We start from the raw sequence: 14,534 nt of genomic DNA, 5'->3' as shown, positions 1-14,534 counted from the left end.
CAGCAGTTGCTGAAATATAAGCAATTGAAAAGTGCAAAAATTGCTTAAAACACTATTTTCTTCTTTTTCTTCATCTGGCACTGAAGATGCTCATAGAGAAAGAACTATTGGGTCTAGAAAGCTCAAATTTTAAACTTAAACCTTTCTCATTATCAGTGAGGTGCTCATGAAACCTCTGGGTCGATAGGTCAAAGTTCACGGGGATTTCCCATAGAGCTAATTCAGTTTTACAGCTTAATTTTATGCTTATAAAGATAAAATTGCATGGAAACAAATGAATTTTATTCAAAATGTTACTCAGAATTACAAAAGCTTAAATTTATGAGAATTACAACTTTTTATAACGATTTTTCTATACAGTGTATTGAAAGCATCAGTCGGTGAGGCATTGGTTGGTGCCGACCGAAATGAATATTGAAAGCGTTTGGTTGACAGCACATTTGTTTGGCAGTGGGTTGGTCAGTGACGTGTTCAGTTGGCAGTCACCAATCACCAACTGATTATGTCTTGACATAATAATAAAATTATTAAACAAAAATGATTGATATCCAAACAAAAACATCTGAGATGTAGATAGTTGATGTAAAAGAATTTCAAGTAAAATCTATGAAAATTCAGAAGTAAGTCAAAATTTTTCTTAGCAGTTTTTTTATAGTAAAGATAAGCTTGGTGCTTGAGAATACCAACAAGATTTTTACATGTATTTACCTTACATTTCGCCTTTAAGTGCCAAGCTTATCTTTACCAAAGAATAACTTCTAAGAAAAATTTTGACCACCGTCTTAATTGTCATAGATTTTTACTTGGCAAAACTTTTTTATATCTCAGATGTTTTTGTTTGGATTGAACTTTTTACTTTATTTATTTAAAACTTGTTATCAATTTATAAGCTATATTAATTCAATAAATGCTTTAATAAAAATATGCATTCACAAAAATATAACTATAATGTTCAGGGAAAGACAAATATGCATTATTTGAGAGATTACTACATTAATTTAAATATTCATAAATTTAAGTCAGCATTTTAGAATAATCTTAAAGTAATTCAGGCAACACTGGACTATTATACATGTCAAAAAAATGGCGAAATTTGTATACGAATAGCAAGAACTGTAGACAAATATGGCAAGAACTGTATTACTCAGTGTCTAACACAGGGTAATGCACAGCAACATGAAGAATTTTACAAATCAAAGTAGTAAAAATTTTTGGTGAAAAAGTTACAAACAGCAGTTGGACGTAAGTAGAGAATGGATGGAAAATGCTTATCAATACCAGGCAGAGAGATCTGTCAGTGGGGAATATGTCCATCTCAAACTGTAACACAGCACTTGCAATGTGTGGCAGGCTCGTCACCAATTGACTCGATGACTTATATCTAGTTTTCACTGCTAGTAATTGTTTTCATCCTTACAATATATGCTAAAACTTCTTAAGCTCCCTGAACTAAGTGTTTTTGGTATATAATCCTTAAGTATCTTTAAAAATTGTCTGATATAAAAACCTTTTCTTTTGTTTTACATTTAATTAGAAAACAACAGTTAAAACTGTTTTTTTATAGTCTAACTTTTCTAAAATGTTATGATTATTTCTGAAAAGAAATTATGCATTTTATAAAGAATATTTTTTTTCTTATTTTGTATAATTATTTATTTAATTATATTAAATAATTAATTTAATGTAATAGACATGCTTTCCTCTGTAGTGATATATAAATTTTTTGTACAAGCTGAAGCTATAATTGATTTAATTTATAATTTAACCTGTCATTTTTTTAATATTGGCATTAACTTTATACAGGCATACCTCGACTTACGTCGGTTTCGAGTTACGTCGTTCCCGATTATACGTCGCTTGTTAAAAAAGTATATGGAAAAATAAAAATCAAGTTTAAGTCATTTTATTCGACTTTACGTCTGTCCGCCACAAATATTGAAGTCATAATATCACTAGATAAACGTTTAAAGCACATAAAATCATATTAAAATATATACAAGTATGTACTGTATTTACAGTACACGCATTCGTAAATTTAGATTACTTTTTTTGTACTATATTAAAAACTAAAATTTATTTGTTTGTAAGCTTAAAATAGATTTTTATTAACCATATATTATTTAAAATGCTTTCCTAGTGATAAGTAGATTCGGAGACAGGTAAATTCGACTTACGTCGTTTTCCTGGAACCAATTACCGACGTAAGGCGAGGTATACCTGTACTTCTAAAGAAGACTAAGCCCAAATGATCATCAGCATCTCCAGAAGGGATGGAAAATTTTATGTAATTTCTATTTAATCTGAAATCAAGATAAAACAAAGTCTTGATATTTACTATATGACAGTTTTATCTTGATTCTGATATGCTTACAAATTTTCACTTCATATGTGTTGGAAGTGTGTTCTAAGGGTGCAACTATATAGACAGGAATCTAGTAGCAAGCAAAAGGTTGTAAACGATACAGTTCTCACAAAGGAAAACCTTGTGAGAACTTGTGCGTGGTTTTCCCAGAAATCTCACTGGCAAGACTGAATTTCTGGTTCTAGCAAATATATGACAGGATTTGATATTTATCATGTCTTGCATATTCTCACTGGATACTACACATGCTTTAGCACGAGTAGAAGATGGCTTCTCATATCTTTCATCTACTGTATATTTAAATAATTTTTGTTTTTTTTTCAAACTATAGATATACATAAAGTCATATAAATTCTGTTTTATTAACAGATTGTAATAAAGTTCTTTATCCTTTTGCTGTTTCCACAGAAGAGGAACATCATATTTTCATTTTCTTTTTGTGTGTTCATTATGAAATAATCCTAATAACAAAAATTTCTTCTTTGCTAATAGTAAGCATCATAGTCAAACCATGATGATCTTTACTTCCATACAATGCAATAATTCACACTTTTCTGTGGCAAGTTTAATGTGAACGTGTGATGTCATCATCTCAATGCCACTTTCTCCCGTTCACTCGCATTGGCGTAGTCATATTGTACTTAATGAGTGAGAAACATCATAACCTCTTCTCACTAGCTTGTGTCTGCATAGTCGCACCCTAAATGTTCTTTGATTATTAAGCATAAATACTAGTACAGTAGAGCGTCGATTATCCGAATCAATTGGGGACTGGGGTTGTTCGGAAAATCGATACTTCGGATAACCGATTATGTACAGAAAAATATATTAACCTATCCCATGTTGAAATTTTTCTCTGTTGCATGTCGCTTTGTGTTGAATTTTCATCAATGTTAAGCCTAACGAAGACTATTGTATCATTAAAAATTATTTTTTTATTTTGTACAAACAAAATAAATATATTGAAAAATATAAAAACAATAAAAAATTATAATTCAGAAGTTAATTTAGTATCAAAAATGTAAAATATTTGAGTAGCCCAAGACATAGCCAAAGATTGCAGCGCCACAGCACTGGCAAAAATTTAAATTTGCCGACTGGAATTCTTTTGGATAATTGACTTTCGGATAATCGACGTTCTACTGTAATTTAAAATGAGATATAAATTTAAATTTGTACACAGAAGCTGCAAAATTCCTGTGTGTGATATTGTATCTTCTGTTAATATTTTGTTTTATTTTATTTAGTAAATTTTCATTGTGATGGAAACATATCCACCAATTGCCATGTAGCTATAATCACCAAACATTGGTAGTTAGCACCTGACAACAGGCTGGCAATGTGAAATTATCTGGGTTTTCTTCATGTATATAATACCCCAAACAGAGGAGTTTCCTATTGATAGTCTTCCCAGGAGACACTTCCCCTTGTTAGATCATTCATGTATTGTGTTGCTTTACCACATCACTCCATTGCAATGGACACCAGATAATAAGTATGGTGTTACTTCTTTAATTCCTATATAAAGAATGTTTCTTGGTTTTTCTATGAAACATATATGCTATTTGTCAGATGCTGTGCATTTAACATTAGTTTTAGAGCACAAAGGCTATATTCATGATGAATTTAAGTATGATAGGTTCTTTTTTGTGTGTCCATGATGGTTTATTATTACACTCTTTAAATTTCATCCGTCATGTACTGACTCAAGCAAAAAATAGATATAATTACATTATTTATAACAATAATTAATTTTTCAGGCTATATTTAGGCTAATAATTTAATAAAATTAGCCAATTAGTCCTCCATCTTTCGGCCAAATATTAAGTTGTAAAAATTAAATTTGGTTGTTGTTTAAATTATCATTTACATATTATTTTATTTTTAAATACAAAACTTTGTACATTTAAATCTATAAAATTTCATTCATTTTTTGTATTGTATTAATGAATTTGTAAATTAAATGTTTAATTTGTAATCGTAAGTAAATGTTAATTTGATATTTTGAACTTTCTTACACAATAAAATTTCATTCTTTTCTGATGATTACGACTTACCTCTCAGAATTTTTTCTTCATAACACCTCAAAAAATCCCATATTCGTACAGTGCCATCGTCGGAACACGTCGTGAATTTAGTATCCGTAGGACAAAAACTATATAAAATGGGGAAAAATAAAAGAAATTGGCCGCACTGATAAGTAAAATAAAAATAGTCCTAACATCCTAATTTATTTATANTATGAAACAAACACAGAGTTGATTGCCACATAATCAAACTGGCTATCTGGCTATCAGCTCTGATCCAGATACATTGAATATTGTCCCCTCACTACATAGCAACTCCATTGCAGAATCTGTGGCAAGCATGAAAAACATTCTCTTAGTGGTTACAGAATGGGAAGAGTTATACAGGGTGTCACTTTGCAGTAAGTAATTTGTAATGTTAAAGTTATACTTATGTGCATACAAGACCTTAAGTTAGGAAGTAGATTTAAGAAAAGGTTCATCTACCACAAAGCAGAAATGTGGGACATACAAAGTGCAAGAAAATAAATCATGATGCTGTGACAATAAAGCAAGAAAAAAATTAATAGATTCTTGGCTCTTCTCCAAGTAAAAACTTTTTGTTTAGGAAACTTTAATGATTTAAGATAATGGTTGATCATTATGAGTCAACAAGAATTAAAGAGAGAATGTAAAATCATTGGTAATATGGGCTGGACAGACTTGTGGCCCTAAACTATAAGATAACAACAGATCCTTCTGTTCCATCAGATAAAGGTACAGTACATTTGTATATGTACAGTACCTTTATCTGATGGAAGCCCTAAGCCATAGACTCATAATGAGAAGCCCTACGCTGCAATTTATTTAATTTATATGCCAATCTGGCCCTACTGTTAATGGTCTCGCATCTTTTCTTCATCTTCAATTTTCATGTTGACTCCTAATGCTAGGTTTATAGCTCTCTTGTATTTGATTTCTGACAAAGGATATGTAACCTGAATTCATTAATATTTCCTATAAAGCTAGTATTTAATTACTCTGGAAGCAAAGATCGAATGGAAGTCTGGATAGCATAATTGGCAAGGCATCTGCATGGTAAGCACGAGAATCGTGGGCTTGATTCCCCGTTCTGAACCAATCTTTACTTCCAGAATATTCTAAATTTAAAACTTAAAATTAAATTTATTTATGGTTATTAAATTTACCATTAGATGGTGGCCAAACCACCTATCTGCAAGTAAACTACTTTACATCTTATCAATAAATTAATGCCACATGAAAAAGTAGATAAAATTTGATTTTTATTCAAAGAATTTTCCTGTAAAGTGTGTCAATAGTTAAATATGCTAATACAGTATATTTTATCGGTTAAACATTTTGTGAAGACTTTCAAGTTCAAAAACTTTCTTAAATTGTAACTTTTGCATGTAATCCATGACGATTCATGATGGCCAAACTATGGCTTACAAGCCACATGCAGCTCTTCTACACCCTTATTGCAGCTTTTGTATTTCAACTGTATAATAAATATATACATATATATATTATATGTGATTAAAATACTATATTAATAGAAGCCTGCAATATATACACACTTAAATGTCACTGGAAATTGAAATCATCCTCAACTTCTTTACACAGGCCATCATAGAACAAACTAAACAAACTTATAAATTTCAAGTAAAAAAAACTAATTTAATGAGATTAAATTTATTTAATTACAAAAACTGTTTGAATGTATAACTGAATTTTCTGTTATTAAATTAACTTCAAAAAATGGATTCTAGTATTATTATATAATTCTTTAAAAAAAGAAAATAAAAACAAAAGAATTCAAATCATAAGTCCATCATGTTTTATTTTGTTATATTTATAATAATAATAATAATAAATTTAACACTTCTCCTAATTAAGAAACAAACTCATTATTATGTGCATGAAAAAGATACTTTAAAATTGCATATCTTTCCATTATTAAACGTAATTAATTTTCCAATCAACCGACTTATTCTTATAAAAATCATTAATGTACATTCTTCATAACCTACTAACATTAAAATTGATCCAAGAAAATAATTAATAATGTTGACATATTTACAGGTGAAATGAGACAGGAGGAAAGAAAGAAGAGAATTATAAGTATATTAATAAACTTATTTGATGTTAAGAACAAAGAAATATTACTTTCTTGCTTGATATAATATAAAATAATGTTTTTATAAAAATTACATTATTATATTTTAACTATATATATATAAAATCAGAGACAGGATAAACAAATACATAGACCTATATATTAACATATCAACAAAATACTTCTGTCGTAACAGGACACGTTTAAAATTCTTTACTTTCCTTCTACAAATCAAAGAAACAATAAATCTGTAAAGCTAATTTTTAGTACAGAATTTGTATCTTATTTTCTCTCTCCACATTTTCATAAAAATAATGCTTTTTTTAAAACTTAATAAATGATGTAGATATATTTGAACTCTCAATGGATCTAATTTGTGAATTCATTTATTATAATACAACTAATTTTCCACATTTTAGACTATAAAGGTGAATGCAAGATAATAACAACATGCTTGGCAATACATTTATATTTTAAATGTGGGTAGCAATACCACTTTTCTTAGATGGATTGATCTAGATATATCAGAAACTGTTGTTCATTGTCCAGCAATCTCCATTGTGGGACTGGCCAAATAAATATAATAGGCATGCAAAACAGGCTTTCTTACAGTCTATAGGGCAAGAAACTATTTTAATGAAAAACAAGCATAAATCTTTTATGAAACATTTCATCAGTAAGCACTAATTAGAACATTTATCATTTATAATGTATTGGTAACAGTACATCAAACATACTGTTTGATGTACATTCTCATGTATGTTTGATGTACTGTTACCAATACATTATAAACTTTGTACCTGGTACTTCATAATTTAATTTCTAAATAAATACAATCCATTAGTAATAAGAAACATGATAAAAAAAAAGCCTATTATTAACTATTTTATGATAAATACAATCATCTATCAATGATAACTATGCACGATCCCATGTCGCAAAAAGATTGGGATTCAAATAAACTGAATATGAAACAAACACAGAGTTGATTGCCACATAATCAAACTGGCTATCTGGCTATCAGCTCTGATCCAGATACATTGAATATTGTCCCCTCACTACATAGCAACTCCATTGCAGAATCTGTGGCAAGCATGAAAAACATTCTCTTAGTGGTTACAGAATGGGAAGAGTTATACAGGGTGTCACTTTGCAGTAAGTAATTTGTAATGTTAAAGTTATACTTATGTGCATACAAGACCTTAAGTTAGGAAGTAGATTTAAGAAAAGGTTCATCTACCACAAAGCAGAAATGTGGGACATACAACTTGCAAGCTTTGTATGCAATACCGTAAGTATAACTTAAACGTCATTATAAATTACTCATTGCAGAGTAACTTTTCAGACAACCTGTATATGACAAACCTGTAATAAAATGCACATCATTCACAATTTTTCAGCAAGTGGAGTTTGTGGAACAAACATTTTCAGTTTATTTTAAAACCAAGAAGCAGGTTTATAAATTAAAAACATTAAAAACTCACTAATAAATTTTACAAACAAAAATAGTATAGTAGAATCTGCTTATTGTAATCATGAGTATTTTCTCAATCTAACAACATCAGTATGTCCCAAAAAATGTAAATGAAATTACATTTGTAAAGCCTCACATATTGGAATGATAGAGTTTCAGATATAATTGTTATTAATTTCAAGTAATAGACTTTTTTCACCATCTTTTTACATTACCGGTCTCAACATAGGTTGATAATGCCGATCGCTATCCACCAGTGGTTTAAATGTTTATAGTTTGTCTTTATTTATTTATGGTATAGTAATTTAAATTGCTGTTATTTACTACTTCAATTATATATTAGAAAGGGTAGTGGCAGGAAAATTGCATTAATTACTATTATATTAATAAATCTTCAAGTTATATATTTGCTTGAATTGTTTTAATGTCTCTTTCTAATGTCAGAGTCAATAAAACAAGAACTTCCACTAATTGTAGTCTTATTTACTTATGCCCACTTAATGTTATCAGTTAATTATCAGCATCATCACCATCAATATGATTACAATAAGCAGATTCTACTGCAATAGTAATGTTCAAAACTTTATTAAAAGCTTTTCTTCTTCTCAATTCTTTCCATGACTCATTCAAGACTTACAAGCAATTTCATGTAAAAAAAAAATGATCATAAGTCTTATATGTTAAGATTCTGTAGCCTTTCAAAATTTTTCTAATGCAAATATCTCATCATTTTACACATATTCTGAAGTTGGAGCCTCCCTAAAAACACTAAATAAATTTAAGCCTGACTTATTTACTTAATCTTTGTTCATTTTCATCGTCAGATACATTTATATATGAATTACAACAAACAAAATCTAATATTAAACTTAAATTTATAAAGAAAAAGTTCATTCTAAAAGTGAAACTAATATTTCTTCCTATATATTGAACTTAATTTCAAAGAAAGAGCACATCTAACCAAATATGACTAAATTAAATTATCAATTCATGTTTCAAACAACCACATGAAAACATTTTGCTTTAAAATGAAGGCCCAAATGACACTTTGCTTCACTTCAGAAAATTCAATCATTAAAGAATTTGGAACAGATCTAATAATTCTAATCTTAATACAGTATAGATGCAGAGAAGCATCAAAATTAATGTGACACTGAATGTCAATGACTGGTCCCAAACAGGGGCAAGCTACCCTCATGCAAGATACAAAAGTAAATATTGCATATCAAACTCTTAATTATAAACAATATAAATAAGGGTGATTATAATATTTTGCACTTGGGTGGCCATCAACCCACAAATGGCCCCGATTCCCCCAATTGCTTCTTTTGATTATGATAATTAAAATAGGTGATTGGTTGGAACTTATTGTTGATGTTCAATGTCATCTTAATTTTGCCCCCAAAGTACAGTACAGTAGATTGACATTTATATGACAAGTAAACCAACATCAAATCTAAATGTAATTTTTTAAAATTTTCAACCACATGGAAAATAATCATCAATCTAATTATAGTTACAGATAAATCAAGCTCATCTTAGAAAGGAGATTAAATTTATAATTTACAATAGTTTTAAGGTTAATTTATATTCTAGGAACCAATTATAATTATAAAATTTATCTAACAAGAAAGCACAATATTTGTGTAAGAAGTAGGCAGTAATTGCACCTTCAGATGACACTAAGCAAAATATTTAATTTCAATATACCAAGTGATCACACAAAACTAGAACTTGCAAGTAACAGTATGAAGAGTTTGGTGATACTAAGAGTTATGAGGGCAATTTTTTTTCAACCCCCGATAGTCCATAAAAAAAACAAGTGAATTTATTACCAAAAGTTAGATACAAACCTGGTTACTTTTTGACATAATCACCGTGAAGATTGAGGTCATACCTGTGGATGAGCTTTTCCATCCCCTTCATAGAATGTTGCCACCAGTGAATAGAGATGGACTTAACGACATTGTTTTGAAGATCATCATTAGTCTCAAACTTCTGCCCTTCTTGCCATGTTTTCAGTTCAGAAAAGATGTGGAAATCTTCACATGTTAAAAAGTTCCAAGCTGGGTGGAAGTCTGAAAGATGGAAGTCTTCACCACTTTTAAACATGCCCAGCATATAGCCCCAATTTAGCACCGAGCGACTTCCATCTCTTTCCTGAACAGAAAAAGTGGCTAGGAGGGCAGAAGTTCGAGACTAATGACAATCTTCAAAACAACATTAGGGTCCATCTCAAGTCATTGGCAGCAACATTTTATGAAGAGGGGATGGAAAAGCTCGTCCACAGATATGACAAATACCTCAATCTTCACAGTGATTATGTCGAAAAGTAACAAGTTTTTTAGTTAACTTTTGGTAAAAAAATTCATTTTGTTATTTACACTTGTCTTTTTTTTTATCGACCATCGGAGGTTGGAAAAAAAAAACAGCCTACATACTTATTGGCACCATGAACTAATGAGCAACAAGTACAACCAGTTTCCAGTGTCACTAAATCTTAACTTGCAGCATCACTAAAGTCCTTCTGCTATTTCATGCAAGTTTATTTTTTGTTGATCACCCTGTACTTGGCACTATTATGCAATTATAAATATACACAGAGCTTAATTCAGTCAGTCAACTCAATTCGTAAAAAATGTTTTTTGGCTACACATAAGCAAAAACATTTCTTAATGAATAAACATTGAGTTGGTGGCTTTAATTAAGCAGTTTTTTTGTTTATAATAATAAGCAAAAAAAAATATTTGAGTTTTAAGAAGTCAGAAAATATTAACTCTCATGCAATCTTTTACAGCAGCAAAAAACTTTAATAACTAATGGTTTCAGTCATTTTTAAAGACCAACCTCAGGATACAAACTCTAAATTGAACTAGATGGAAAATCAATCTAGAAATGCAACGTAAATAATGTAGAACAGAAAACAAGTTGCATTTCTATATCATTCAAATTTAAAGTTTGTAATCTGAGGATTATAAAAATAACTAAAATTATTAGTTATTAAAGTTTTTGGCTGCTGTAAAAAGATGTGTGAATTGTGAGTGTTGATATCTAAGAAAGCAGTTACTTTTGGGGATGCCAGAAAATATTTTTTTAACTAAATAAATGATTAATGTTATTGGAATGTTCGTCATTCTAAAAACATTAATCATTCATTTAATAAAAGAGATATTGAATTAATTTACCAAGTAATTTTTCAGAATATGTATTAATATATAATTTATAATACTTAACAATTTCCCTAAACGTCACAACAAAGAGAAAAATCTGGCTTAAGTATAAGTCAGTCAAGACTTTAATGATTTAAATATATTGCTTCTAAAAGTTTTTATCTTTACAAGGTTATAGAATTTGCAAAGATGATGGCAACTGTAAACTGTTTTATATATATAAATTCTAAATTTTCAAGTTACTATAATAAAAATTTTATTGAATTTATCCATTATTCAATGTCTTCAAAACAAGTAAAACTCTCTTAAGTAAAGAAATCTTAATTTTATGCTACATAAACATTTTCAAAGCCTTAGTGTGTCATTTGACACTTTGATATCCTTAAAACAGAGAGGTTGTGGCCGACGTTTCAATGAGAAAACGTGTACGTCGGACGTTCATCACCGCCATCCTGTAAGCCTAGAAGTTTGACAATGGCATTTAGAACGTCAAGCATGATTCCACTGACGTTCCAAACGCCATTGTCAAACTTCTAGGCTTACAGGATGGGGGTGCTGAATGTCCGACGTATGCGTTTTTGCATTGAAAACGTTGGCCGCAACCTCTCTAATGTCATCAAGGATGAAACTTTGGGGTATATTTGAATAAAATTCCAAAAAAATTAGCTTAAAGGTTTTTTTGTCTTCAAGAGTTTTGTTAAAGCTTAATGGCTTTAAAAATATCCAAAAATGTTGAACTAANTATATTATGTATCACAAATTAATAGTATTAAAAAATTATTAGGTAAAAAATGTTCCTTGCAACAATCACAAACTTTATTATACATTTCAAAATGCAAAAATAGAAATAAAAACTTATGCTGCCAATTGTACAATGCAACAGATCAATAAATGTTGCACAGTCGATCAATGGCAGTGGGGATACCATTATATGTGTTATATGTGATTAGTGATTATGCTATGGACTTTTGATGGTGGGGTGTGTTACCATTATTATTATTATCTCTCAACAACATCCCTACGTGTTGTTTGAAAAAGTATTCTTTTGTTTATAAAAGTATTTTTTATTGTTTGCAAGGAAAAGGACATAGCTAGTTTCTCCAGATTTTCTCTACAAGCTGTAATTTTTTTCATTATTTATTCAGTATTTTTATTAATTTTTTATTGACAAGACTAATGTCTTGTTTATAAAATCGTACTGCCTGCTGTATTACCAGCTTAGAGGTATGAAGAAGTACAGCACATGTCAAAAGTTGCAATTTGGCACAACGTATTAGGTGCTCAAATCATGCATGCATAAAAAAAAAAAACAGACTTGCAGGTATTCAGGGGACCGAGAACAGAGTCAAAATAAAATTCAAAATGGAGACACTTTCTACAAACAGGCAGTGTGAGATTTGCGCATGCATTGCTCGTTGGGAAGTTGGAAATGCCATGAAGGTACGCTAATGAAAAATGATTGGGAACCGCTGCTTTAGTGGATTAACGTAAATGGAAGTACAGTACATACAAACTTCACCCATAAATTCAGAAAGTCTGCCAATATCAAGCTGTTGGTTACCAAATTCAGGTGAACAGATAATGTCCATGATGCACAACATTCTGGGAAACGCACCATATTGGACAAAATGGTTCAATGTGTATAAACTGTAATAACAGTGTCTATATCATCAATCAGAAGACTAAGCTGGGTGCTCACTGTGCCATAACCAACAGTGTGAGAGATCTTTCATTCAATCTCATAAAACTTTGACAGTATTCTAGGTATTACATAAGCTGGAGGAGAAGAAAAAAAAATACGCCACCTGCCAAGTAATAAGTCACAATCTCTTGAAGGCTATGGAACAAGAGGATTTGATGGTACTTCCCTATATGTTAATCCACTCAAACATATGCTAACCACAACAGTTTTCTTTTCTTGAGTCAGCAGGTTTCACATCACTTGCAAACAAACAATTTTGTTACCATTTTCACAAAAAAATGGTTCAAGATATTATAATCACTCTGTATATTATTTGAATATGAAATACAAATGCTAATTTGTATTTCTTTATTAACTTATAATGCATTTTAAAATATATACACTCATTTCAGAAGTTTGTATTCAATGTATATAATTTATCATAATTGCTCTAATATATTTGACAATTCTGAAAATAATGAAATGATTACATTTTTCATGAAAAAATATATGAACAAAATACCTCATTTACTTCAAAAACTGTACAGATAAAAATTTGCCTGAGATTTTTTTTGGTTTTAGAGGTTGCCAACACTCATGTTGTCTGATGATGCATTTCAGAATATCAAGCTCTTTGTATGTTGGAGCATCTGCAATCTGTTTGTTTACGATGTATTTAGTAACATTACAGTTGAAATATCAACAATTGAGAAACCTGGCAATATCAAGCTTTGCATTTTGCTTCAGAAATCATCACTACAGATATTAATAATGCTTCAATGAGCATAGTGACATGACAATGAAGAAATCACAAGTTTATACAAACAAAACACAAAATAGTTGGTTTCTTCTTCATGACAATGTATTTGCACATCAACCTTTAATGATCAAGTTGTACCTAGCAAAGCACAATATAATGCCACTGAAGTATGCTGCATATTCTTTTGATTTGGCATCACCAAATATTCAAATATTTACTTACCATCACAGTTTTCCTAAAATGAGAATAATTTCCAAGTGCTGATGACAATATCAAAGACACAACAAAGATGTTCAAAACAATTTCAAAAAATGAATTTCAGAACCATTTCCAAAATCTTTATTAATGCTGGCAAAGTATGTATCCGTGCAATATCCTTAAAACAGAGAGGTTGTGGCCGACGTTTCAATGAGAAAACGTGTACGTCGGACGTTCATCACCGCCATCCTGTAAGCCTAGAAGTTTGACAATGGCATTTAGAACGTCAAGCATGATTCCACTGACGTTCCAAACGCCATTGTCAAACTTCTAGGCTTACAGGATGGGGGTGCTGAATGTCCGACGTATGCGTTTTTGCATTGAAAACGTTGGCCGCAACCTCTCTAATGTCATCAAGGATGAAACTTTGGGGTATATTTGAATAAAATTCCAAAAAAATTAGCTTAAAGGTTTTTTTGTCTTCAAGAGTTTTGTTAAAGCTTAATGGCTTTAAAAATATCCAAAAATGTTGAACTAAAGGCAGATGCACACAGATGGCAAAATTAAGGCAACATTGAACATCAGCAGCCACCAATTACCTCTTTAGATCTTGAAATGGAATGGTGGGTTTAAACTGGGATTCAATGCCATCCTAATTTTTCCACTCGTGTGTATCTGCCTTCTACAATAAATTAACAATGTTTTATTTGTTTTTTAAATGTTAAACAGTTGAAATATGTTGGCTT

General features: G+C 30.3%; 1 protein-coding gene across 1 annotated transcript in view; it reads right to left on the bottom strand.

Moving 5' to 3' along the window:
- LOC111638802 (pre-mRNA 3' end processing protein WDR33-like) overlaps window positions 1-14,534 on the bottom strand; it is a 125,570-nt gene that overhangs the window by 31,210 nt on the left and 79,826 nt on the right. Inside the window, exon 8 of the mRNA XM_023384554.1 lies at window positions 4,420-4,517. Coding sequence (XP_023240322.1) covers window positions 4,420-4,517 — 98 coding nt within the window. The remainder of the gene's footprint in view (window positions 1-4,419; window positions 4,518-14,534) is intronic.

Source organism: Centruroides sculpturatus, unplaced genomic scaffold (assembly GCF_000671375.1).
Source record: "Centruroides sculpturatus isolate CEXI.00-Female unplaced genomic scaffold, Cexi_2.0 scaffold1302, whole genome shotgun sequence".
In the NCBI taxonomy this organism is placed as follows: Eukaryota; Metazoa; Arthropoda; class Arachnida; order Scorpiones; family Buthidae; genus Centruroides; species Centruroides sculpturatus.
This window is presented reverse-complemented; position numbering and strand designations above follow the sequence as displayed.